This window comes from Brachyistius frenatus, unplaced genomic scaffold, assembly GCF_029030835.1.
Source record: "Brachyistius frenatus isolate BFR_SWC_R1_liver_20210118 unplaced genomic scaffold, ASM2903083v1 Contig_74, whole genome shotgun sequence".
Taxonomy (NCBI): Eukaryota; Metazoa; Chordata; class Actinopteri; family Embiotocidae; genus Brachyistius; species Brachyistius frenatus.
This window is the reverse complement of record NW_027210673.1, coordinates 1,419,640-1,446,673: the sequence shown is the minus strand read 5'-3', so window position 1 is coordinate 1,446,673 and position 27,034 is coordinate 1,419,640. Positions and strand designations below refer to the sequence as shown.

At 42.5% G+C, this 27,034-nt stretch overlaps 1 protein-coding gene across 5 annotated transcripts in view; it reads right to left on the bottom strand.

Annotated features, from left to right (window-relative positions):
• Positions 1-411: 411 nt before the first annotated feature.
• Positions 412-27,034, bottom strand: part of syt7a (synaptotagmin VIIa) — an 80,940-nt gene continuing 54,317 nt past the window's right edge. For 4 of the 5 annotated variants that reach the window (XM_069708259.1, XM_069708261.1, XM_069708260.1 and 1 more), the window contains 7 exons: positions 26,074-26,205; positions 16,218-16,320; positions 13,684-13,951; positions 12,211-12,380; positions 11,753-11,867; positions 10,901-11,100; positions 412-9,993 (listed from right to left, as the gene is read on the bottom strand). In XM_069708259.1, the coding sequence (XP_069564360.1) occupies positions 9,889-9,993; positions 10,901-11,100; positions 11,753-11,867; positions 12,211-12,380; positions 13,684-13,951; positions 16,218-16,320; positions 26,074-26,205 (1,093 nt within the window). In that variant the 3' untranslated portion in view covers positions 412-9,888. The remainder of the gene's footprint in view (positions 9,994-10,900; positions 11,101-11,752; positions 11,868-12,210; positions 12,381-13,683; positions 13,952-16,217; positions 16,321-26,073; positions 26,206-27,034) is intronic. The other variant, XM_069708258.1, reaches the window with a different exon arrangement.

The window sequence follows — 27,034 nt, the reverse complement described above, 5'->3', positions numbered from 1 at the left end:
TTGCAGGTTACGGTCATAACAATTGTACCAAATCAGATTTTAACCTGATGATGTTGCAAACTGAAAAGCTAAAGGATCACTAAAGCTGTTTGAATTGATCCTTCAATCTCTGTAAAAAAAAAAAATTCATAGCAATGCATCCAACAGTTGTTGAAACATTTCAGCCTGGATCATAGTGCTGCCTTTCTGGGAGTTAAACGATTAATCGATAATCAAAATTGTTGCCGATTAAAGGATTAGTTAATCAGCCAATGGTTCCAGCTGCAGCAGCATGTTAATTACTATGGTATTGGAATAAGTTGTAAAACACATTATGTTATTGCCATGTACAGTGCCTCCTGTGTCAGTGACTCTTCAAACGACCTTGTAAAATCAAGCAGAATAAGACCAATGAACCTCTGGACACAGGAGTAGTAAAAATGATTCTTTAATATGGAACAAAATCAGAGCTCAGCTCCAAGGCTCCGTCCACCCAACACACTCTGTAACACTGATGGGTGGAGGAGAACGAGAAAATCAACCAGTAAGATCACAGTCCGCTCGGCCAAAAAACAGGAGAGGCTAAAAAAAAAACATGGAACGCAAAACCAAAGTGCTACTGGGCTTGACCTTGAGACGCCTTCGCTCCCTTCCCTCCTCACCCAGGATGTGACCACAGGGACACGCCTCTCTGCAGCCTTCCAGGGCTCTCCCACCTCCTCCCCAACCTCACCCCTATTCTCCTCCCCTCTCGGGAGGTCAGCGGCTCCTCAAACCAGTCGGAGACCCGCTGACCTCTCGGATCCCGGTGGGGCCCGGCGTGGAGATGGGTTTTGGAGGAGCAGAGGGGCTTGTGTGAAGGTCTTTATGCCGAGTGGGCTGCCAGTTGTGGGTTAGCGGTGTTCAGAGGGACGTGAACGGGACGCCTTGGTTATTATCATGGCTCCAGTGGAAACGTCCGCGGTTCAGTCATCCTTCTGTTTTACTCTCAGCTTACGTGAAATCTAATCAAAATGTTGCTCACGAGAGATTCGGATGGAATGTTTGAAGTTTCTGAGGAAACGAGATGAGGACGGGAGGGAGAGGATGTCTGTGGAGGCCGCCCAGTAAGAACCCGTTACTATACTAATACAGGGACATCAACAGAAGTACTACACAGATATGTACAGAGCAACCAAGCAACACATCGGAATACTGAGTAATAAATTTGGTGTGGGAAAAGGAGGGTAATAATAGTCCACTACAAATGTACATATCCCACTACTTTTTTGTATAGTTGGTCCAATCTTTAAGGCTTTTTTCTTGCTCTTGCTACAAACGGGCAGCAATGAAGCCACCACAACAGAGTCACATGTGCTTGACTTTTGAGTATGGCTGCTTTATGATTCTGCGTGCTGAGCTGACAGCTGCCATTCTCCCCGAGAAAAGAAAAGAAAAAAAGAAAGAACATGAAGGTGTGACCGGGGATGAGTTGCATGGATCCCCCTCTTTTTTTAATTTTTTTTTTATTTGTGCTAATTCATTCTCTGGTCCACAGAGCGCATGTAGAAAAACAAAGTGAATCTCAACAACATGGAGGGTGAACGGATGAGAGATGCTAATGGACAAAGGATCACAAATAGATGAGGAAGCATGGATTAATGTGAAATTAGACCCTGGTGGTGGATGCATTATCATCTGAATGAGGGTAAATGAACAATCGAGCAGAGGAAGTGGAAATCTATACTTTGTGGAGGATTAAAATGAAGCATCGTAGTGAAGAAACTGAGCGAACATGAGGAGACACATAAAGAAAGAGAGGGCATCTGCCAGCTTCAGCAAACACAGTCATCCTGCACCTTAACACACTGCATCACATGACAAACTACATCAGAGAGAGGAGGGAGGAGGGGAAGCACTGCACAGAGAGCACTAGCACTACCATGGACGGACACACACCTAAAACACACACACACACACACACACACACACACACACACACACACACACACACACACACACACACACACACACACACACACACACACACACACACACACACACACACACACACACACACACACACTACTGCACAGGGTCCCAGTCTGCGTTCCACTGCACTCTCCTGGCTGCCAGAACCTCGCTGTGTCTTGTCAAGAAAAAAACGACAAACGAACCGGTTAACAAACGAACGGACGAAAAGGAGAACAACACGCACTTTGGATCCCACTGGCTATAATAAAAAAATAAACCAGAAACGAAACCTAGAATATAAAAAGAGCCAGTGGCCCCGGGTTTTACGGAAAGCATTTTCTCAATAACTGGCTTTTGAACAGCTCTACGCTTTTTCTTTTAGTCTACCAAGTATATACTATTAACCTTACCAGGCAGCTAAAATCTATACAGTACTGTCATTTTTCATATATTTATAGATATTTATACACTATACAAAGTTGGCAAAAATACATAAATAAATACATTAAATTAGATTGTACACATCACAATTGTGTGTTTTAAGTTAGAGCACTCTTTGTTGAAGAGGTGGGCCATGGCAAGTCGAGAAAGGAGGTGAAGAAACAGGAGTGTTACCCTTGACATCCCTTTACGCAAAGAAGTCACCATCGCACTCGGTAAGTAACGTTTCAGACTATGGCGGTACATCAATTAAGTGTATTGCTTATTACCTACCTGATTAAAAAGGTCCACATTATGGCAGGAGTTAGAGGCCACTCCAACTGCATCACAAAGTCTATTTACAACCAGCGAGGAAAGAAAAACACACAGACTCTAAAGGATCTGGATTTAGGGGAAAAAGTGGGAATTTATTTTTAGTGAGACTGTGGACTTTCTGACTCCCCGTTGGGACTCCGTCTGAAGGATGGCATTACAAACGAAGGCAGGATTGTATCCACTGTCCTTCCTGCAGATGGCTGCTGGGAGTATCTGCTGTACCATATCATGTCTGTGGAAGAGACGGTCTGAAAAGTAATGCAAAACTGATAAGCTCCATCCCTGCACTGTACACAGGCCCAGCCAGATACGTAGATACATAAGGCTATGCAATATGGAAAACAGGGAACTAGGCGTACTGACACCTGCAGTGAAAATAACTGGACTGCAGCCCTGTGCAAGGTTTTTATGTTTTGGATGAAGCAGTGGGCTGAATAAATGTCTGTCAAGAAGCCACAGGGCACATTTTCCATCATAGATTTTATCTTTTTCTCTCAGTTCATTTGAACGATGAAAAATGATTATTTCTATTAGTTCTGCCATTTGCCAGTTTATAGTTTGGCTCTCGCACTAATCCTGGGCTTTTCTTGCTGGAGTTCATGAGTTCTTACAAATATCTGACTAAGCAAGAGACGAGCCTATTATGTGGCAAGTTCGTGTCAGTCAGTTGTGCTTAATCAAGGGTCTAACTCCAAATGAGAGGCTGAATCACAAGCATGCAAATTGTCTTTACAGGGTCGGATGGATGGTTTACAGCCTACTACTTGGAAACCGCTCCGTCCTCCATACATGCCCATCCCCATGTATGGCCTCCAGCAGAGCAATAATGACTCCAAATTCAATGAGGAAGGCATCATCAGTGTCAGTACAGGGCCAATCCTGTCTAACACAATGGCATTACAGTAAATCCCCAAGCCTATAAGCAGACAGGGTGAGATGCGATGCCAAGCGACCGGGGCAGAGTGACTCCACAGGGAGGTGATCAGTGCACTCGCACAGCCAAGGAGCACTTTGTTTTTGATGCTCGTAATAAAAACACAAAGATGTTTTACGGTGTGAATAACACAGGCTACAATTAGTGCCACATATCGCACAGTCAATTTCCTGTAAGTGTGGAGGGTAAAAGGTATGTGGCAGTGCTGCTACAGTGGGCCTGGGATGTGTCGGGTATCACTCCTTCCCTTTGTTTCTCTTGCCCTGACCGCACGACACCTCTAACAAAAATACAGCGGACATCAAAAGCCCTTATTCAAGAAGGGCAGGTATAATCAGCTTCAGCATCAACATCACCACTGTTATTCATGAATATCATTGTTTTCTTTGTCAGTTCAAGTGACAAAGGAAAACTTGGCGTACAACAAATGTTAATTTTTCACCAACAATATTTACATAAAGTTTTCAAAAACAGAAGGATTTTCTGCTCATGGTTTTGTAAAGAAATAAACCCAACACAAGAACACCAAGCACACACACACATACACACTGACCAACAGTCAAATGTGAACAAAAATAAAAAATATATTATTACTCATTATTGTTTTTCATATTCATTTTGTCACAATTCAAATAATGCTTACTTGAACCCTGATTGGGAGAAGTCACATTGGTTTTCACCAGATGCTTAAAACAATTGAAAGGGTGAGTTAGGGGAGGCGAGGTCTGTCTGCGCAGGGCGACACACACACACACGCACGCACGCACGCACGCACGCACGCACGCACGCACGCACACACGCACACACACACACACACACACACACACACACACACACACACACAATATGACAAAGGTGACCCAACAGACTTCAGGGCTGACTCAGCCATATTAACATGATTCAGCAGAATTAAACATCAACTGCAGTCGCTCCAGAATGAGATTACTACAGCCTGATTTCAATCCACACACACACCCTCGGTTCTCCAACACACAGACAAAGTGTACCCTTAATTCAATATCGCAAAAACTACAGCAAAGCAGGCACCTTTCCAATAGAGTGAGTCATTGATGCTCATCTTAAGAAAGCCATATCCATCAAGCAAAACTAGTAGTGAAGAACAAGAAAGGGAGGAAGAGAGTATGACAAGGACAAACAATATCATCACGCTCAGAAGAATATCTTGCTAATCCCTCGGCAAACGGGTGCGACCCCTCAGCCAATAAAGCTTTAACCTATTTAGAGAGTAAACGGAGGAGGAGAGGCTGCTGGTGACAATGATCAATTTGGGGGTGCACGCCCAAGAATGAACAAGTCAGAGAGGCTCCAAGCAGTGAATTGTACACTTCACTATACCAAGCTGATAACACGACTATAACGGGACTGCAATGCCAGTCAACAGTTGTCAGTGATTAGAAAGCAAATTGATTAGTAAGTAAACAAAATCTCAATTAACAGCTCGCTGTTGAGTGAACTGTTGAGGGTCTGCTTCGCAGGGAGCAGTGACGAGTAGCTTTGAGTGTTAGCATGCTCACATTTATATCAAACACAAAGTACAGCTCGGCCAAAAAACACTGAAAAGATTTTGACCAGAGGAAACGTTAAGGTCCAAACAAAGACAGGAACATGAATGTACAAAATTAAACAGTCATTTCACTGTTAAACCAAAACAAAAATCATCTTTTGGGGAACATGGTTGTCTTCACCAAGTTTCAAACAACAGCTGATGACAAGTTTCAATCTGGACTAAAGTGGTGCACCAACACACAGGCCAACATTTCCATTCCTGACGTATTGCTACGAGCTGGGCCATAACCACAACTTCTTAGTTATAAATATGTAATAAAACTTGAAATTTTGAAATTTAATATCCTCCAGACTAAACACTAAATAAGGAAACATCAAAGAAAAGAACCTACGTACCATAAAAGTCCATTTTAAGAGCCTCTATTTGGTGGCAAAGTTGCGTCTGTCATCTTGAATTAAACCTTTGTAATCAAACCCTAATTAATCACACCTGCAGCAGCCAGTTGGCTGTGCCAAGCGGTGACGCAGCAACAGAGCTGAGGAGAGAAAGTCCACCGAGTGGTGTTGGACTGCAAAACAAAATCTTGACTGGGAGCATCTGCAACGCTGCGACGCTGTATTCATGAGTTCAGGATTGTTGAAGGTCATAGCTGACAGTGTTGGTGCCAACAAAACTCAATAAGTTTAGAAGCACGAGACAGGTGGCAGTATAATAAAACTGGGATATGGAAATTGCTTTCTCCTTTATACCATTTGGCTCTGAGCTCACCATCCGTTTTTATAGTGCTGCTGTTTGACTGCTGGCAATGAGAGCATAATGTTTGGGACTCCTGGTTGTTTTATGGAGTGTGCAACTTTGTGGATGACTTACACACCGCTGCAATACACAGTGTTTTCTGAAGTAAATAAGTTATGAAAGTACAGGCAGTTTCACAATCACAACTTTTTAGAAGTAATAGTTGACTTTATGGACAATTCATTAGCATTAATATTAATCCCAAAAAATTATGACAACTGCTGACTTTATCTTTGCTCATAAGTAGAGAGTCCTCAGTTCAACCTTAATGCTCTGTTTGGATCCAGGCTGTCTTTAACTTCTCTACAAATATTCTTGTTTTATTAGCTTGGTTATCACTGAAAAGTTGATCTAAATACGGGGTATTCATAAGACCAGAAGAAGAGATTTCACAACTCCACTTAGCTCAGAAACCTCCTGCCTTTGCCTGAAGGGTGCATTAAAGTGTCACTATCTGATGACCGACCTATTGAAGAGCTAACATTCAAATATATAAAATGTCATGCCTTGGATTACCATTTAAGAAGTAGCCTAATTTATATTCAAAAGCTCTCAGTGCTGGAATTTTTAGGGCCCACCCCTGTAGCCATCCTGCCTCCAGTCTACCTTTCAGGATCAGCTGCATCACGCTGTGCCTTGTTACTAAAAATAAAGCCATATCCCCAAGTTTACAGGGTCATTGATGACTAAGCTTTGTAAACCCCTGTAGCAGAGCGATTTATCACTCCTATGGCAGACGTACCGTGTTGACTAATCGCCTGCACATGCAGTGACCACCCGCTGATTATTTTCCATTTTTGACTGACGCACCTCTCTGTGTCAACATGCTCACTAATGAGGGCGCTCCACGTTTTGGTTTTATTCTTAGCAAGTGTTACCTCTGCAAATAGTGAGTCCCCCCAGGTCCAAGGAAGCAGATAGAGCTTGTTTCTGACCACCTAATGGGAATGTAATGTGCTGTGACACTGCAAGCAGCGACTGTCAAAACAGTGGGCCCTGTTCCACGGCTGGCCAATTGTTCTGAAGGGTGCTGGACTGGATCAGCGCATCCCAGCAGCCAGCACTGAGGCTCCCGTGAAACGCACTGCCCAGAACACACACTGCACACCGTGTGCTGCCCAGACCGGCTTACAGAGACACTGGACGAGAAGCAATGCAGTGCAGATGAGATCAGTCAGTCAAGTCTTAATCAGGTTATAGTTACAAGAAATCAAAACAAGCATAAAAGCCAAAGACACTATTAAATTATTTCAAGATAGGAGAAAACTAAATCTAGAGCAGGGCCCCAGAAGTTTGATGGGGCATAGAACAGCTGCCTTAACAGTAGCTGTGATGTCTCAACCAAAAACAAACAACTCATTATATTTACAAGCTAAGTCAGACTAACCTGAGACATGTGTGAAAGGTGGATTCTCATTTACAAATAAAAACTAAGCCTCTGTACTGGAGCTGACAGGATTATGCCTCTCACGACTTTATGAATGTAAAAAGACAGTTAGACAGACAGTTACAGTAGCGAATATACTAAGAAAGAGCAGATGTCTGCGTGAGTAGCTCTTAATGGCTGACAGTTCTCCCGTTGCTGCTTTATGACTGTTTTATTTACGTTACAAAAATATCGAGCTAAGCTGAATGTGCCTGACAAGCAGGGCAGCTACCAGTACACTCTGTGGTGCTCTCAAGCACTCAGCGAAGAGATAATGTCTAATCTGCTTCTACGGTATCTCGCAGTGGCAGATCAGGCCATCATCTAATATCACACCCATTGTCTGTGATATACAGACGTTCTTAGTTCCTGTGCAATGCAACTAAAACTCAGAGAAGTTTTGTGTTATATTACTTTTCTTCCAGCATCGGAGCCAAAATGCACATAAATCGTACTGTTTCCTGATATGTACCTATTGTCCTTCATCATGGACTCACACAGACGCACCTAGTCGAGGTTAAAGCTCGGACCGGGCTTGTTGTTGATCAACACATTGTATAATAGCAGTGTTTGGCTGGCGGGCCGGCCTCCATGTGACAAGCAGGCGAACCTGATATCTCCATCCTATCCTGACATTTCAGACATGAGCAGTCTGCCAACAGGAGTCTGGTAACTGACGTACAAACACACACACTGACAATACACACACACACACACACACACACACATTGAGGGGAAAAAAAAGAAGAGGAGGATGAGAGCCCTACATCCTCTGTGTCTTCCACTTCATCTCCAAACCCAGAAATCACAGAGCAGACATTACCTCTCCCCAACTGCTGTTCACCCTTTCAGATACTCCTCCCTTGATTTTCACCGGTACTATAATCATCATCAAAACTATCATCATCATCATTATTATTGTTATTACATTTTCAAAAAGTGCAGATAGAACTTCCCCGTGCCCTCAGGTCAGAAGGCAGGGCAGTAGAGGATGGGGAAACAATGGCAGTAAGAAGAGCGAGAAGAGCGCAAGATGAGAAAGAGAAAAGAGAAGAAGATTTCTGCCGAGTTTGAGTTGTGTTGCTCCTGTGAACGCACACACACACGCACACAACAACAGGCACACATTAACGCTGTACAGCATACAGTCAAAACTGCAGGGGTTTGACCCCCATCAGCACAAAGCAAGAGCACAGGGCAGCACAGAGAATTCAGAACATCGATAAACAGAGAGGAGTGTGCGCACGCAAAGGAATGCACGCGCACAAACAGCACAACCTTTTGATTCTGTTTTCATCTAAACGTTGGAAGAAGCTTTTAAATTTGTTTCCTCAGTTAGAGATGCTGTGAAAAAAATGACATCATCGTATCTTGGGGTGGAGATTTGTTTGCTTTTTTTGTTTCATCTTCTTTTTTCTCTCTCCGCATCAGGGCTTTTTTGTCTGGAAAAATCAAGAGCGATCCATTTCATGAGTTTTTCGTGTCCCCCGCTTTCCCAGCTTCGGAAAGTTCAGTTCATTTTTATTATATTTTTTTAAACCTCTATTTTTGTTGGAGCTACGGCACAGCACCCACAGCACACAGACGACAGGGAGGGGGTCCAGAAAAGGGTGGAGTAATCCACTAATATTGTGCCAGAGGAAGAGAAAGGGGGAACAATCGGGAAATAAAGAGAGAAAGAAGAGCATAGAGAAGGGGGGAAAAAAAAAGGAGGGAGACAAGAGAGCAGTATCAACTATTCCATCTGGAGTTCAGCTGGTTTTATCACAAACCCAGTATTGATTGCTTTCGACAACTTCAGCTGTACATTGAACCACTTTCGAGTAAAAAGGAGGAAGGACTGAAATGGGGGAGAGAATATAGTACACTTGAGACAGATGAGAAGGACGAGGCGACAAATGAAGAGACAGAAGAGATGGGAAACGACAGACAGGCTATGGATAACATACTGTATACTAGTTATGTGTATAGGGGGAGTTCTGCCAATCTATACGCCTAATATATTAATATGTATATGTACAATACAGTGCATACTGTATAGTATTGTGTACCTGGAATATTCATACAATAGGATTATATGACACTAGATCATTACTGAAAATTCTCTGTGATCCCACGGGACTGGCACCTTGAATGGGTCAGGGGCAGCAGTGCAGTTCAAAACTAAAGGATCGACAAAGAAACTGATTATCAGACCTCCATAGGCAAAGTGCATAAGGACAGACAGACATACAGACAGTCAGAAACAGGGGAGCCAGTGGCAAAGTGGCGAGACACGGAAAATTAAGACACTGCTATAATGAGAGGAGGGAACAGAAGAGAGGAGTCGGAGAGAAATTGAGCTTTTTGAAAGAAAACAGAGAAGAGTTTAAAGGTTTAAGAGAGCAGATGGCTAATTGTACCCGTGTTTCGCAGCCTGGCAGCAAGTCAGTCTTGTGCATAAGGACGGGAGCGGGAGGAAGGGGGGAGGGGAAGGGGGGATGGGAAGGGGCCATGGAGGAAAGCTGGGCGGTGCGATCAGGCCTTGAGAGCGTGCCACTGGGCGACGTTAGTACGCGGCCGAGCGAGCATGTCTTTCCAGTGCTTCACCTCCGCTGGTCCGCTCTTCCACGATAGGTAGATCTGAGAGAGGAGGAGAAGAGACGAGATGATACTGACTTTGTACAATAATCTATAAGCTATCTCAGACATGAGATGCTTCATCTCACTGACAGGGTAAGGGCTTTTTGTCATTCACATGTGTCATTTTCGTTGATGTTGCTTACAACTTTATTCAGGCTCGACAACACCTTTTACGAGAAGAGACACAATGTTCATGTGATATTTAACACGGGAGGCAGCGGTGTCACTGCTGGAGAGCAGCAATCACGTGGAAAATAATAAAATGGGGCAAAAATAGAGTTTCCACTGTGGCCAAAACATAATCAGGCACATACATCCCACATAAAGTACCAAGTTAGATATAAAACTAGATATAATGTCGAAATCATTTAACTAAAAGATGCTGGTAGGCAGATTTTGTCACCTTTGGGCAGAGCAGTTTGCACTGTTTTCAGTCTTAATGCTAAACTAAGCTAAGCATCTGCTGGCTTTATAGTCAATGAACAGATGTGAGAGTGCTTTTAAACTTCTGATCTAACTGTTTACAAAGAGACAAGCGTATTCACCAAAATGTCTGACTATTCCTTGGTTAGCAGTGTGACGTGATGCTCGCCCATTAATCAAACTTTGAGGCTCATTTTGCACCTGGATAATTTCCCTTCATTGATTTGTTTGCTTGCTGCTGGAGAATAATGTGTGTTTGTTTAATGAATTAATCAATTCCTTTATTGTCTCCCGAGGTGTGGTCTCTGTAGTTACAGGGTCGCTAAGAATCACTACGGTAAGACTGACCTTAGTGGGGACTGCTTGCAATGTGAAAGTACCTTTAGTAAGTCACGTTTTCAGACACGAGACCAACATGTTAAAAAAAAGCTTGGAGCTGAAGAGGCCTGTATGCTACAACACAGAAAGCACCGCGAGGCATTACCTTGCCGATAACATCATTGCGGCTGAGCCTGTCCTTGTCCATGACCGTGATGATGATGGTGGTCTCCCTCAGCACATGGGCGGGCACGTCGAAGGGGAAGGACTCGTTAAAGATGGGGTTCAGACAGCGCTTCATCGTCACCGTCTTCTTCTTCTCCACACGCTTATCCTTGTGCATCAGCCACACCTTCACATAGGGATCTGCGACGTGGATGCAGAGTGCAGTACTTTACATGAGAGAGACGATGAAGATGCCCATGGATGGTGATTTTTAGGGTCAGGTTTGCAATTACCCTCTTAATTGTTAAAGTCAGGGAAGGCAGCAGGGAAGCAGATACCACGTTTGAGCTCAAGGTCAACATATCCCCTGAGCTAGGAAACATACAAATGAGGAAGTATTTATGGAAATAGGGCCTGGGATTTGTACTACCAATTCTGGAGCATTATCACATCATGTGATACTAACAGACACCACTCCAAGTACCGCAGGAAGATTCACAAAAAAATAAGCCACAGAGAGCGTTTCACAGCAAGACTTTCAGAACTAGCAGCAACCAGACTGAGCTGACACAGATTTGGCTGGAAGGCTAAAGATCCTCACAGATATACAGAAATAGAGAGAACAGGAAGGAGAGAGGTCAAGGAAGAGATGCTTGATGTAATGTCACCTTGGTGCTGCAGCTATCTGCAGTGGGCAGCAACCAGCCCCCACACGGACAAGTCAGTCAATGTTTGAACACGGAGAATGAGCTATGTGTAAAGCACAGCGCTTCCAAACTCGCGAGAAGGGCTTCAGTCTGCTGAACAAGGGTTAGAAAAAGAAAAGACTTAACAAAAAAAGAGGAATCTCTACCTGAGGTGCCCCCGATATCCATGGCTTTGAGATTGCGTGCTTTGATGATGTTCACAGTGATGGTGTTAGCAGTGGGATTATAGCAGAGAGACAACAACAGGTCTCCTCGTCTCCCCTGAGGAACACACAGACAAACAAACACAATGGAGAGTGAATCACCCAGACTTATATCAGATTTCATCAGGGACTATCAAACTACCGATTACTCACTGGCTTGTTGTCTAATCTTACATTACTGCCCTTTCTGCTCTAACCCCGTGTGCCAAACGCAGATGGCCCAGCGACCAGGCCAGCAAAGCCGAGCACGCTGCTCACCTGACAATTACGTCAATCAAGCTCACAAGCTGAAAGTAGTCAACAAATGTGTCACGCTTGTTTTAATAACACAGTAGTAAACATGGCTGGAATGAAAAAAAAAAAAGTGCAGGTGTCTTGGCGGCTATGCCCTCCTCTCTTACACTGCCATCACTGCAGGGCTTGAGCTCCTTCCAGAAGGTCTTTATCTGGCCCAGTTCCACCTTATTAAGGGGGATTGACACCTCTCCAATGGGGTCATTCCTGCTGAAGCGGTCGTAGTCCAACACCTGAAGGTAGAGAGTGCGCTCTCTCACCTTCTCATACGGGAAGCCTAAAACAGAGAGAGAGAGAAACAGACAGCACTGCGGGGTGAGCGGAGGATTGCTAACTCACAGGGAGAGAAAAAAACATATTCCTGACGGCACAGAGCGAACACTGTAAACTGCACCGCGCTAACTGGGATGAATTTGGCGAAGGGCAAAGTGCATTTCAAAAAGTGCTGTAACAGACAACGCTTTATCAAATGACTGAGAGGATCATTATACTCCAGTCACAAAGACCTATCTCATTCATTTTTCAAGAGCACAAGCTGTTGTTTGATTTTAGAAAGGGTTTGAGCCTTTTCAACATCATTTTGGCTATTTTACCACTGCGCTGCCATCCAAGCACAATGGAACCAATTCAGCTCGTCCAGGGATGACACACGTCGACTGCTACAAAACAACTGCAATATTATTATAATTTAAAACAAAAAGCTGTCTGTTGTTTCTTGAGCTGGAGATGTTCTCAATGTTAAATGTTTGTTTTTTTTCAAATTTCACACCTTGTTTGTGAGTTTTCACACAACTCCCACAATGCTCTTTTTGTGTTGAGAAACAGCTCCCTGTCATTGCTGTGAATGCTTAATGGAACTTAGTGAGTGAGCCTTCAGCAACACTTTACTCTATAAAAAAAATAATACTTAAAATCTCACAGGATTAGTTTTAGGTTTTGAGAGCTGCTTATTTATTTACTGGAAGAGAGTTACATTAGAAGGTCAAAATTATATCTGTTTCTCTCTGTTTCCACTGTTTATGTAAAGCGGCTCCTGGATGTAGCTTCATACCGTATTTAGTGTTCAGTTTTGAGAGAGCTATCGATCTTCTCTCTCAGCAATAAAGTGAATTTTCCAAATTGTCCAATTATTGCTTTAAACAGGGTTTTACAATTATTCCAAGCCCTGATAATGGCATTCATCCCCCTTAAGTGGGGAAAAAAAAAAATTGTTTTAAGGCTCTGAAAAGCCTATTTTCTGAATTAACTTCTTACAAATGAGTAACAGGATTTTACACAAACACAAAACTAAGAGAGTTTTAGAATATTTAAGAGTATTACAACAGTTCTAGTTATTTCACATGACAGACTTCTCTCTTTTTTTTTACTATTCTTCCTGATTTGAAGTGGGCGGGGCTCAGTTTGACCAAAGTGATGTCACATACTCTGTGCAACAGTCTGATCAAATCACACCCAAAGCAACTTATTTAAAGTCATAGAGCTATACTTGGGACATTTTTGGGCAACATGACAAAATGTAATGGAAAAGTAACAACAGTGAAAATGTCAACAATTCTTTGATGAGTGGAAACTGTACAGACCCTCAAACAGGAAGGTTTCGTTCCAGTGGGGGTTGAGGTTCTTCCTCTTGACCTTGGTCTCTAGCTTGTGCTTCTTGTCAGGCAGCAGGTATATTTTGACAAATGGGTCGGAGGTGCCGGAGAAGTCCTTGGCTGGGAGTTCCTGGCCCCTGAGAACTTTGACGGTGAGGGTCGTGTTCTGGAAGCTGTAACCTATGCTGAACTGGATCCGGCCCAGCTTTTCACTGATAGGCCCTTCACCGTCATCATCCTCCGAACCTGGAGACAACTGCAGGAGCCACAAATGCACACAAATAAATATAGACCCTCCACCATCCAGCAGCAGTAGCCACTCGAATGAAAAGCTCAAGAGCACACGCTTTCTGTGTCACAAGCACATGCACACAGACCTCGACAGAGAGAAGCTGTGAGGGGAGGAGATTTTAGAGCTGCATTTCTATTATGGCATACTCAAGCAGATGCTCAAAGGCAAAGATTGGTCTGACATTAAGAAGACTGAGAGACTTTAATTTCCTTACTAATGTTCTTAAGAGGCAGGAGGTGCTCAGATTGAAGATACAGGAGCTTTAGACCACCCATTCTCTCTCACAGCCACTCTGAATGCTTTATCATTGCTGTGCACTAAAAGGCCACTATCTGATAGAAGCAGCAGACAGACAGAGGGAAAGAGAGAGTGAGAGACAAACAGACAAAAAAGGAGACCGAGAGAGAGAGCATTGCAAAAAAAGCCATGGAGACAACAGCCAGGGAAGCACAGCTCAAGGTTGGCATTCTGCACTTGCAGCTGTCTTTACAGTCGCTTGTTTTCTCCCTGCAGCTCCACCTTCTGTCTCTGTCCTTCTTTTTTTTTTCTCGCTCTCTAACAGTAGCATAAATTGGAGCAAAGAATTTGAGGACTTTGTGTGGAGATTAGCAACCTGCAGTTCATAAAACCACTTTGTGCAAGAACCACGACTGACACTTTGAAAAAGACTACCCTGAGGAGTGTTTTGCATGCAAACACTCTCTCTGAGCTTTACCTGAAAATGTTGATTTTGGTGCTTTAGGGCCAGAGCTACAATTTCAAAGTAACAAAGACTCACTCAGCATTTGTCAATATGGCTTTTAGAACTATCAGGCAGAGCAAGTGTGCCATTTTCCAAATCTAATTTATCAAACAGTTTGAGTCACCTTGGATGGCTTGTCTCTTTTGATTGCCACTGTAGGAGCTGCCTGTGTTATTTTTTTATTTTTTTTCCCATTAAGGCTCTCTTCATTACCATGTCCACTTTTAGATCAGCCTCAAATTTGCAGTCAGGATGACTCTGCAACTCAAGTCCTATCTGGTGACTAAGCATTACCTCATAGTGCCTGGCCAAAAGTATGTGGACACCTGAACGTTACAGACATGAGATCATCGAACATCTTATTCTAGAACTATCAACATCAAGAACATTCCTTCACTCTTCAGGGACATCTTTACTAATGATGTCAGACACTGACTTTGACTGATACGGTTATGGCTCACTGTTCTGATTCATCACCTAAAGAGTTGGACGGGGTTGAGGTCAGATTTGTCTACACTAAACTTGAAATGTCATGCCATGAGTTTAGTCATCGTGAGGAACGCAACTTAGACTGTGTGCTTTCTAAAGTCAGAGAGAATAACCCCAAAGATGCTATCGGAGTGTCGAGGCTTGCTTTATAAAATGAAATTTAAAATACACAAGCCTTTAACGTGCACATAGGATCCGGTGTTTGTGGAGCCTGAACCAAACTACGGAGTAAAAACCAGAACATCTTGGCCTCGTTTGCTTCCATCTTTTTTATAAACTGTGTCTTACCTAACTTACCTAAGTTAATGGAAATAAATGCTAAAATGCTGGACTTTCCCTTTAAGATTTCATTCAATAAAAGGTCTGTACTAAAAATCTCAAATCTAACAATGAGTTGATCCTGCTTAGAAGTACTGTTTGTGTAGCCAAAGCCTGATACATCGTATTCTTCAGCACCATAGACCTGCATTGTTTTCCAAAAACTATTAAAAACACATGAATGAGTCACTGTTGCACTGACTGACATATTCTTCAATAGGACGACCTTGGGCACTGTAGTGTATTTTGACTCAATCCCACATAAATTGTACTGGTGCCATAATTATCATTATCATTATTAATGATAATCATTTTACATGTTCATTGGCAGCCAGAAAGAGTTCCAACACTCCTATAATTACTGCTGAGCTGTTTCAACTCCTGCTTCCTACTGATGATTCACATCTTCAGTAGAAATCAGTGGAGTCGGACCTTGGTGCCACACACAGTATAAGGGAGTCTGACAGTCTGAAAGGATACTTTTGTAATATTATGTTATGGCTTTAATAGGGAAACACCTGCCTAATCCTTGCAGTGGAACTAAACAGTGAAAACCACAATTAGATCAAAACACAAAAGTATGTGGACAGGAGCGTCACATACTAAGCCACGTATTACAGATTGTGAGTCAACATCATATGTGACAGTGGAAAGGATGTGAGGCGGGACGGAGCGTCTTACCATCACCATGTCTCCAGTGAGAGAGTTGGCCAGATCAGTGACAGTGGAGTGGCCGTCGGCATCGGGAGGTTGCCCCTTGGGGCTGTTAGCTGGCTTGTTGCCCCTGTAAGCAAAAATTCCAGTTGACAAGAGGGAAAACAGCGAGGACGCATAACTCATCAACAGAAAGAGAGAAGGTCTGAGCACACAGGGAGTCCAACCTCCACCTGTTTAACGCTTGAAAACTGCCTATCTGAAATGACCAATTCGGTCCAAGTTTTCTTTGGATAGATGTCACTTCAAAGTAAATTGTGCTTTCTGCAGCTATCATGGGCGAAGCCAAATAAAATCTGCCAAAGATTCTGCAGATTAATGGCGGGCGCTGGAACTGAGCACAATTGATGCAGGGTGTTGTGCTTGATGAAAATTGGAGTCTGAGATGACTAAATAAATGTCCAGTGTGGCAAACATCCAGATCTCTAACAAGAAAGTTACCTCCACCTAATAAACAAACACATTTTCAGACAGAACACAAAACAAAACTGCTGAATTTAAATGGATAGAAACTAAACGATTAAGTCCAATCCCCATAGAGATTATGATCAACCTTTAGTCCCTCTGAAGACGTTCACGAGACACATGTATAATGACATGTATAGCAACATGACGTCACTATAAAAACAGTGGACAGACATGTACAGCAACATGTAGAGGACCAGATGTTTAACAGGACAAACGTTGAACAGTTTTAGTCAAGTATTTGTGTGTTTTAATTTCTCTCAGTTGCACCAACAACACAAATGATTTATAGAAACATAAAGGAGAGAGCAGAGATCGCCCGTGGTACAGCTGGTACTAAGGTACAAATGTTATTAAATGTTAAGTTTAGTTCCTTCACATGGGGATTGTTGAAAACATGTGGGATAAACATTGTGGGAGAAAATCCTCTATGTTCATACATCATGAAAACAAAGTGTACAGAAATGGAAATCATCAAAAGAAGTCAAAAAAACTCAAAAGAGAATAATCATTATGAGATTAAAGAAAGCATGAGAAAAGATAGAACAGGAAAGAGTCAAATGCGAAAGTCCCGGCAAATGTTAACATAACGCATTGGACACACAGCACTCCATAGATGACTGGTCAAGGCACATGGAGAGGCTGAACACTGAAACACCGTTAGGCAATAAACAAACAGCAAATACAGAAGAAAAACAAGAACAGAGACACAGAGAGAGAGAAAAGAAATGAGCAGACGCATAGAGGATGCTGAAGTTGCAAACACATAACACTGGACAGAAATCATAAGGACTGTAGATAAGATAGAAGGCTCAAAAAACAAATGTAAGAAATACAAAAGCAAGCTGAAAATTGTTTATCTGTATTAGAAGAGATAGCAAGTATTAACAGCATGAACAGTACGAAAAACCAAAACCAAAGAGAGTGAGATCATTACAAACACCAGCACATTAGAGAGAAAAACAGAGCTGCAAGAAAAGATAGGGAATGAAGGAAGGAAAGCCTGGAAACACAAGAGAGGCTTAGTTTGGTCAGTCTGATAAGTATCAAAGAATAAGAGACAAAAAAAATAAAGAGCTACGCACACACAATATATCTAATAGGAGACAAAGGGGAAAACATGCTAAAAGGAGAAAGAGAGCAGAAAGAAGAAAAGAAAAAGACAATAAATACAATTGATCGTCAGAAAAAAGGTGAAGAACCATTGTTCTTTACGAGGAGAGCTCAAAATAATAGATAGATGAAATTTAATATGAAAGAGAAAAAAGGTATAGATATACCACACAAAAATAGAGTACCACTGAGAACAAACAAAAAAATGGGGACAAATAGTAAGAACATAGGAGTAGCACATTTAGAGTGTTACAAAAGAGGGCATTGTTAGAAATCAACTAATAACTACAACGTTCATTTTAAAACTAATCTGATTTTCCAACCGTTTAGCAACACTCTAAAAGTGTGGAGTGGGGAAACAGGGGGCCAAAGCACAAACTGGCATTGGCTACATGTGCATATACATTATATGCACGTAGTTGTCACTCAGAGAGTGAAGGCAATGCTTTGGACAGGCAATAAACAAGGAGCCCATAGAAAGTCTGTCTGTCTGGCCAGCATTCTCTGTAGAGCTTATCATCGAGACAATGGATGTCTCAAGGGTCAAACTTTTTTTTTTTTTTTTTTTTTGTTAGGTGCTGAACTGCAAATTTGGATGAGAATTGATGTTGAATGCAATACTGTGTACATTTTTGCAGAGGACAAGGACAAAACCGGGGGAAAATATACTGACAAATAGACAGACAGAAAAAGCAAGCGAACAAGACTGGCTAACAGACATTCACTTCAACCAGCAAAGGAACCAGAGCGAGACGGGGGGAAGGAGGGATGTTAACCATTTCAAGAAGGGTGGGGAATATTCATCAATTGGTGTTAGTTGTATTAGTTGCCAAGGGAGGTAATTGCATTTTCAGGGGCCTGTTTATGTCTTTGCACAGACTCTAAACTGCAGGCAGGGGAAAAGGCTGGGAAAACACTAAAGTTAAAAGCAAGGAGAGACTCTTAGGGTTTGAAGTAAAGCAAGGCACCTCCCTCCTCCTCCACTTCCCAACTATCGATGGGGGAGTGAACGTCGTCAATTATTCATTCTCCTTCATGCTTCATTCAGGGGTTCAGTGCATTCTCAGGTAAGAGCTAGTGCAGCCGGGGGAATGGCCTCTGCTCTACAGCACCTGAGGTGGTCCTCTGCTCCCTGCCTCCAGGCTGTTTAAACAAAGCGGCCGGGGCTGCAGATTTGTTGCACAGAATAAAGTACTTCTCCAGATCATTAATTGAAAATGAAGATTGGTTTCAGTTTATTGAATTTCCAAAAAAAGAAAAGAAAAATAGCTTAATTAATTGCAGCAGATGGTAATACTACAACTGCTACGTGTTGGTGCCAATGCTGTTTCCAACTGACCCCTTGGCGGTTAATATGGTTGATATGATTCTGTAAAGCCTGCAGTTGTCTACAGTATCCAGTGGGAGGCAGAGTGGACTCAGATCAGATTCTCCCACAGCTAAGACACAGAAAGTGGGCTGTTGGCATAGCAACGACTCTAGAAACACAGACCATACATATGGTGTTTGGGCTGTGAGTAACGGGAGGCTGTTGGGGAGTGGGCGCAAGGGAAAGGTGTGTTTAGAGGGTTGCAACAAACAGGCAAACACACTGAGAACAAAGAAGATAAGGTGTAGGATATATGACAGGTACAGGTGAGAGCCTCGCAGACACACACATTCACATGAACAGACATATGGAGGCAGGCGGGGCCACTTTGGGTTTCACCGTCCTGTGATACTATCCTGTTTTGTTACCTGACCGAGGGCCAGCAGCTCGTAGAGAGGGGGGGGGGGGAAAGACACTCCACTTCTAGGCTGGAGAGAGACGCGAGAAAGAAAGCCCAACCCAGCCCCTCTTTTTTTTTTTTTTTCTTTTCTTTCAGACATTCAGACTCCCCACCCCTCTGCAAACATGTCACACTCAAACAAACACGCTCGCCTGAGACTATGAAGTGATGTATTTCAAGCTCTATGCTCAATTTCATAGCCGCCCACTGGATCTATCACTCTTTAAGGGTACAACATACTTCCCAGGATGATACACAGGCAAAACCACAGCAGTGAAGCACAGCGTTGCTTACATAACTCATCATCCACATTAAGCACATGTACATTCACACTAGAGTCAGCCAGTCATCCCTGCTGCTTCACTTTTCTGGCCACGACCAAAAACTCTGCACCGACGTATAAATATGGATGCTTTCACTGTCAACTAATTACAGTACTTCCTGCGTGTTGGAACTAGAAATTAGTCTAAAATAGCATCATTTACTGAAATCCCATTTCAGGAATAAGTAACAAGGAAGGTGCTAAATGCTGCCTTCTGTGTATGTGCTTCTCCAAATGGAAATGGAAAACCACAAGCTGGGGGATTCAGTCACTGCCAAATGTTGATCTTTGCGAGGGCTGTTTTATGTCTGCTTAATTTTGCGTTTTTAACATGCTCCTTATTTTAGCTTTAGCTTCCCTGTTCACTATAACTTATAAGATGCTATAAGAATGGCAAATATAATCGCTTTCAGATCCAAAGATGAGCTTAGTGTCTACCCTATCAATAACAATTCATAGCCCTGCTTCCCTTTATGGCCTCTCAACACTCACTGCAATTTAGCATTGATGTCTCAGAGCTCAGTTAAAACAACTAACCTATCATTGCAGGGAATATCAGCAACACCAAATCACCAAGACATTAAAAAAAAAAAACATTAAAACTCCAGGCACGAATCCACCAAATGTCTTGCATCCTGATTAATTTCAATGTTTGCCTCCAAGGTGGAGGCTGCTGCACATGTGCAACCTGTTCTGAGGCAGGATACAGGAGTCCCAGGTTAATGCTCCTAATAGCTCTCGTCTCCCCAACCGCCATCCATCTACCTGGCTGGATGAGATGAGCATGTGTACCAGCATGTACCTGCTGGCTAGAGTGCTGCCTTCAGCCCTGCATAACGCATGGATGTGCAGAGTACAATAAGTACTTCCTCCTACTACTCTCATGGAAGGAAGATGGATTTTCACTTTGAATTTTCTCTCATCCTCCCCTGATCTGTGGATGGATGGATGGATGGATGGATGGATGGATGGATGGATGGATGGATGGATGGATGGATGAATGCACTCCTCCTCCTCCTCTCTTAGTGACTCATTTTTTCTGCCTTAGTGCTATCTACTCCCCCCCCACCTCTCTTAGCATGTAACTGAATGCATCTCAACTGCCCCCCTGTGATGTGCGGATGAGCATTGTGGCCACAGGGGGCCAAAGCCTCAGGGACAGTCTTAACCAGGGCCCCTGAAGACTCGGCTGATTAGTTGGGCCTGCAAAGCCCTTGTCACAGGAGGGGCACTATGTCAGACTAGCAGAGCATAGCTTAATCAATTGACATGTTTATGTACAAACGCACATGCAGATTAAATCCTCCTGAAGCCAAATAACAGCCTTTTTTTTCTGGTATCCAAGAAAACATGGCCTGAAATGTCCACTTTAAGTTCTTAATATACACATTTGCGACCTCAGGATGACCTGACATTACATTAGCCTCAACACACCATCCTCCACCTCGTCAACATTTAACTCCTCCTCCTGAAGACTAATGCAGTTAGAGGACAAACACACAATCACGACATTAAATAAAAACACATTTATATTGATTTAGGTGAAGGGTCCTAACCATCATGACATCCACTGTGTTTATCTTAGTATTTCATGTCAAATTAAGCAACATAATAAGCTCATAAATTATAAAGTAATATTATATAGCCCACTTGGCAATTGGCAGACGCTCAGAGAATCTCGCTAAGTGCATCAAGTCTTTAAGGCACGCAAATATGCATCTACATCTATTAATATCGGCGAGAGGTATTCTGAAACAAGAAACAACTCCACTGGCTTACACAAAATGATGTAACATGCATGGATGAATAATTGAAGGACCACAGGCATGTGGATTGAATGTTAATGTGGCACAGGGCTCTATCCTCCGTCTTCATTGGGCTGTTCACATGCTGCTCAGAGAGAGATCTAGATTCAAAGCTCTCGGGGATTGTGGCTTCTCTTTATAGCAACACTGGAGGAGAACCTACAGTATATGTTCACTGAATTGCAACTCAATTGTATGAGTGAGGACCAATGATGCATTAAGAAGCCACTCTTACATCCTAATTAGGCCTTCTAAGAACCACAGCCTATAGATGCCTCGGACATAAACATCTCCCAGAATCAAAGCAAGTTGCACCCAATTTTATAATCCAGCGGCATTTCTGTGCTATTTTATCCCACAACCTTCCCTCCATCCCTCGCCCCTGAAAGTGTTTAACCTTGACTTGAAAGTCTCCATCACTACCACCAACTCTGCTCCTGCCGCACTTCATAAACAAATGGCCATGCACATCGCTTTCATACAGCGATCGCACACACAAGGTCAGCGTAGAGGCGTAATGAACATCACGCACTAATACACCTTCTCATGGCCGGTGGGGATAGTATTGTTTGTTGGGACTGCATTCAACTATAGCTAAGCAACAATGAAGCGTTCACACACTGTTAAAGGATTAACAAAAAGCCTCTCTGTTGTTTGCACTCTACATTCATTTTACCAAGATTATTTGGTTAATTGGAGCACAAGGCCAGATGTGCCGCTGTTTCTAATGGTGGAAGAAGAATTCCTTCTGTACTTACTGTAATTAAATGTGGCAATTTGACAAAGCAAAAATACTTTAAGTCCTTAATTCAAACTCTTTAAATAGACAGTAGACGTATGATCAGCAAAATGGACTTGCTGTATAAAAGTAAAAGTGCATGGGTTGCATAATAATAATAGCTACCGTCAGTGATGTATTATCAAACATAATATGATTAGATTGTTAATACTAATGCATAAGCGGCATTACACTATTCTAGCTGCCCGATACAAAGCTGATTTACCTTACTGTTCTGTATACAGTAAACTAAGTTAGAAGTGGTTCCCAAACTGAAGGGTTGGGCCACTCTAGAGTCACATAACAAAACTGAAGGATTGTGAGATGATTATTGCAGTACAGAAGAAGAAAATGACTAAGTTCTGCAGCACAAATTTTTCTTCAATTTTCTCTAATCTTTGCTTTTTTTCATTAAATATTTGACTTGACCTCTTTGAAGCTTGAACAGTTAGACACGTGAGAAGTCAGGGAAATATCCCTGATGGAAACACTAACAACTCAGACATCTGAAACATGAGGGGCCCCAAACAGACATTGCCTTTTTGTACCTGATGACATGCCTTAAATAATAGAAAACACTGGTTTAACCTTTAATAATGATTTGTGCTTTATAAACTCAATACTCGAGCAAATTTACTTAGTTACTCTCAACTACTGCCTGTTTCACTGATATGGGGCAACACATGTCATTTGTGTAGACAGCAGCTCTTTACTATTCACCCGGAGCAGAGAGATTTCCCTTTGATGTTAGCATTGCTGGTGCTAACATTTGGGAGTCACATAAACTATTCAGATTAACTTCAGAGGCTTTATGTTTGGCTGTTGCCGGTGGCATGTTGTTCGGCGATAAATTCATGGAGTGTAATGTGAGTAATGTGGGTGGAGATGAATGATGAGCACAAACACATGTTTGAAGGCACAGGCTGCAGTGATGTGGTTATACACAGGGTGTGGAGGGCGAATGAAAGTGTAGCTTTGTCTGTGGCCCAAGAACCACATTTAGAATAAGCAGTGCGCCGAGAGCATGATTGATTAAATCATGGTTAGACATCTGTGAAGTCAGCACTAACGCCACGGGGAATTATATACTCCCAGCCAGCTTATACCTTGCTTTTCTAATAGACTGTCGCCTTATAATGTTTATTCAAGCCTCTAAATCAAGCAGCCAATTAAAGTGTAGCTAAATCATTTGAATTTGTAACATGTACGTGAAACAAACACAACAATGAATGGAATTAGTTTACATCTCGGGGGAAGGATGGGCAGGAGCTTACTTAGGGGTCAAGGCATTCAAAGCTTTCATTAGAGTCAAATCTTTACCACTTCTTGATTGTTCACAGACTGTAAGCTGCCAGACATTCAGGTTTTGACTGAAAGAAATTAAATGAACCTCAGGTTAATCCAGAAAATACCACAATGCACTCAACCACTGTTAATCGAGGTGGATCCTGCCGGCCACGTGCTGGACCGAGCAACCTGCTGTCGCTGCTTGCTGTTTAGTCTATTAGTGGATTTCACAACCCATTTAAGGAGGTTTCTAGGTGAACACGAAAAGCTGGAAAAGGCCAGAAGTAATGCACGCAGCAAATTACACAGAAAATTGTTCTCTACGGGTTTCACGCTAATCCTGAACAACGGAGATAGTTTTGATGTTCACAAAGGCAATATTCTTTCTCAAAGAATACTTTTCGTGTTTGTTTGTCCATGCAGTGCTGTGTTGACTACAGGAAATGGTCACAGGATTCTTGGAGGAAGGAGACTGAAATGAGGCAAACCAGAGGATGACACAGCGTAGGTATAACGTCAAAGTTTTTATGATAAAAAAAAAGGTTCTTATTAGTTCCAGGAGGACAATTTCTTTGACGCTCAAGGCAGAAGAGACTCTGGTAACGTCTGCGCGGTCTAGATAAGAAAACAGTTACCATCTGTATTGTAATAGAGCCCTAGTTTTAAACCATGTGTCAAATTGATGAAACACTTGTGAATGAGGAATAATTGATGTGACGAGTACATCAGAATTTATTCACCCTCCTCTGCCATTTTGTTTCAAGGTGTGTCATATTATGTATCTCCAAATTGTCTCCGATTGGTCACAGAATCAAAGTGAGGTTAAAACTGTCTAATTGAACTGCAGAGGAAATTGAGTGTGTCACGTCTGCCCAGGGCTGGACCAAACACAGGATTTCCCTCTGGCTGTGTGGTGCTAATGTGCGTGCGGGTGCAAAGAATAAAAAATGGAGCCTGACTGATATATCGGCTAGCTGGTATTCACAGGTGTATTGGTATCAGTGAATATGTTGGTCGATATGCACATGATGCAGAAAAAGCTGGGGTGAATTAGAAATTGGACAATAAACTGTGAAACATACTGTCTCAATCAGATATCTTTCTCACAAATGTCAAAAGCATTGGATAAACTCATTTGAAGGTTCATTACAAAAAACACATTTTTATAAATACTGTTAAAGAGTGTATAAAGAATATCAGCTACTATAGATCCATTGTAATTTTTTTTTTTATTCTCTAATAGCGGTTTTAGCGTCAGCCACAAAAATCCAGTCACAGTCTATCTCAAATCAAAACTTCATCATTTGAACTGTTTGTTTCACGTTACACCCTTTTGTGCTCATTTGTTAGCCTTAAACTGCGCAATTCCTAAACCGAATGCAAAAACCCAATTATTTCAGGAGATCGTAAGATGTGAGCAACCCTGGTGCATCTTTATAGATGAGTGGAAATATTTTGGCTTCCAGTGTATAAGTTGGCTGGCAAGGAAAAGGGTTATTTTTAGCAGCATGTTTATGTAAGTGACTAACATGTTGTGGAATAATGAGGAGGCTCTCTGGGCCCTCGGTGGAGCTACAGAGACGAGACTCGCAGAGCGGCAGAGGGTGATTGAAGGAAACTAATGAGCAGGAGGGAAAGAAAGAACACAGGAGCAGAAAGGACCGGGATAATAAAAGCATGGAAATACAAAGGAAATAGACAATTACCAATGGGAGGTCTCTGAAAGGAAGGAGTGAAAAGAAAAACAAAGAGATGAAAATGGTGGAGGAAAATGTCATTGCGATGGGGGAGATAATTATTATGGTCAAGAAAAAAGAAGACCACTGGCATGAGAAAACACTGTTTTATTTGATTGGCCTAAATTTACCACTAAAAGCAGAAAAAGGGACTGGAGTACCAGTGAGCATCTCACTACTGTGATTTATGAGCTCATTACTGCTTTTTAGCTAACACCCAAATTGTTTAATCTCCTTACTCATCTCAGCATTACAGGCAGTTTTTTTTTTCTACGTTCGGTTTCATCGTCAGCTCACATTTTTATTTCTGTAACAGATTGTTGAGCTCTGGTGCTATTTCAGGTGCAGGTCTGTGGCACAATACACTTAAGTGCAGTGACTCACTGAAAACCACTGCCAACAAAACTGCTCTCCTCTTCCTAGATTCTGAAATCATCTCTTACTTTTCTTCAGTATCAAATCTTTCATAACCTTTCCTTTGCACCCCATTCGCTCTTTCTCTCTCTCTCTCTCACACACAAAAAGCACTCTCATACATGATCTGGTACCTCTTCTCAGGGGGGGGCTCCTGATTGGCTGGCGGTGCTGCCTGTGCTGCTTCCTGCAGGTCAGGGATATTGGCAAAGTCATCTTGCTCTGCCACACCAATGGCCAAAGCCAGGACCACCATCTTCCCTTCACTGGCTCCCCATAAAAAAATACAATAGACAGAAAACGGAGATAGACAGAGAGAGAGAGCGAGAGAAAGAGGCGAAGGAGAACAGATGCAAAGGAGAGGGAAATCGAACATAAAGAAAGTGTGGTGCAGGGAGAGAGGGGAGAAGGAGAGGTCATTTTAGGTGACAGTGAGGACAGAAAGCTGAGAGCTGGCGGAACAATAATAGACTGCGTGAGAGTAAACAGAGGGAGCGTAACAGAGAGAAGAGAAAATCTGCCACATAACACCCCAGCGGTAAGCACTTTGTCCAGGGAAGGATATTAAGAAGATACCTTAAAGTGAAAGGCCAAATTAATAACAATATAATTAATCTAATGAGGTGGTGCTGACAACAGGTACAGGCTGTATTTACATCATACAGACAACAAATAATTCGGGGAACTGGAGGTGATTAGCTAATGATTGTTAATGGATGTGATATTCAGCAGCTTGCACATCAGCTTCCACATATGTATAAGGTGTTGACGTGTCCCTCTGCACACACACTGACAAAACACACTGCCCCCCCTCCTCCCACATACACATACTGAGCAATTTATCTAGTTATTGAACCTGCCTTCTGCTTTCCCTCCAGACTCACCTTTCCCATTGAACATGCTAGTCGTCTTTCTCCAGAGTTAAGATTTAATTAAGCCTCATTAAGAAGATCTGGACTAATTGTTTCTATTTGAGCGATACAGTATCTTGAGGTGCACGGTGTGTGTCACCGTTTTCTGGGTCACTGCTCTCTCACTCTCTGTGTTGCTTCTCTTCACATTTCGTCTCCTCTATTCTGCTACAGTTGCTCTCCA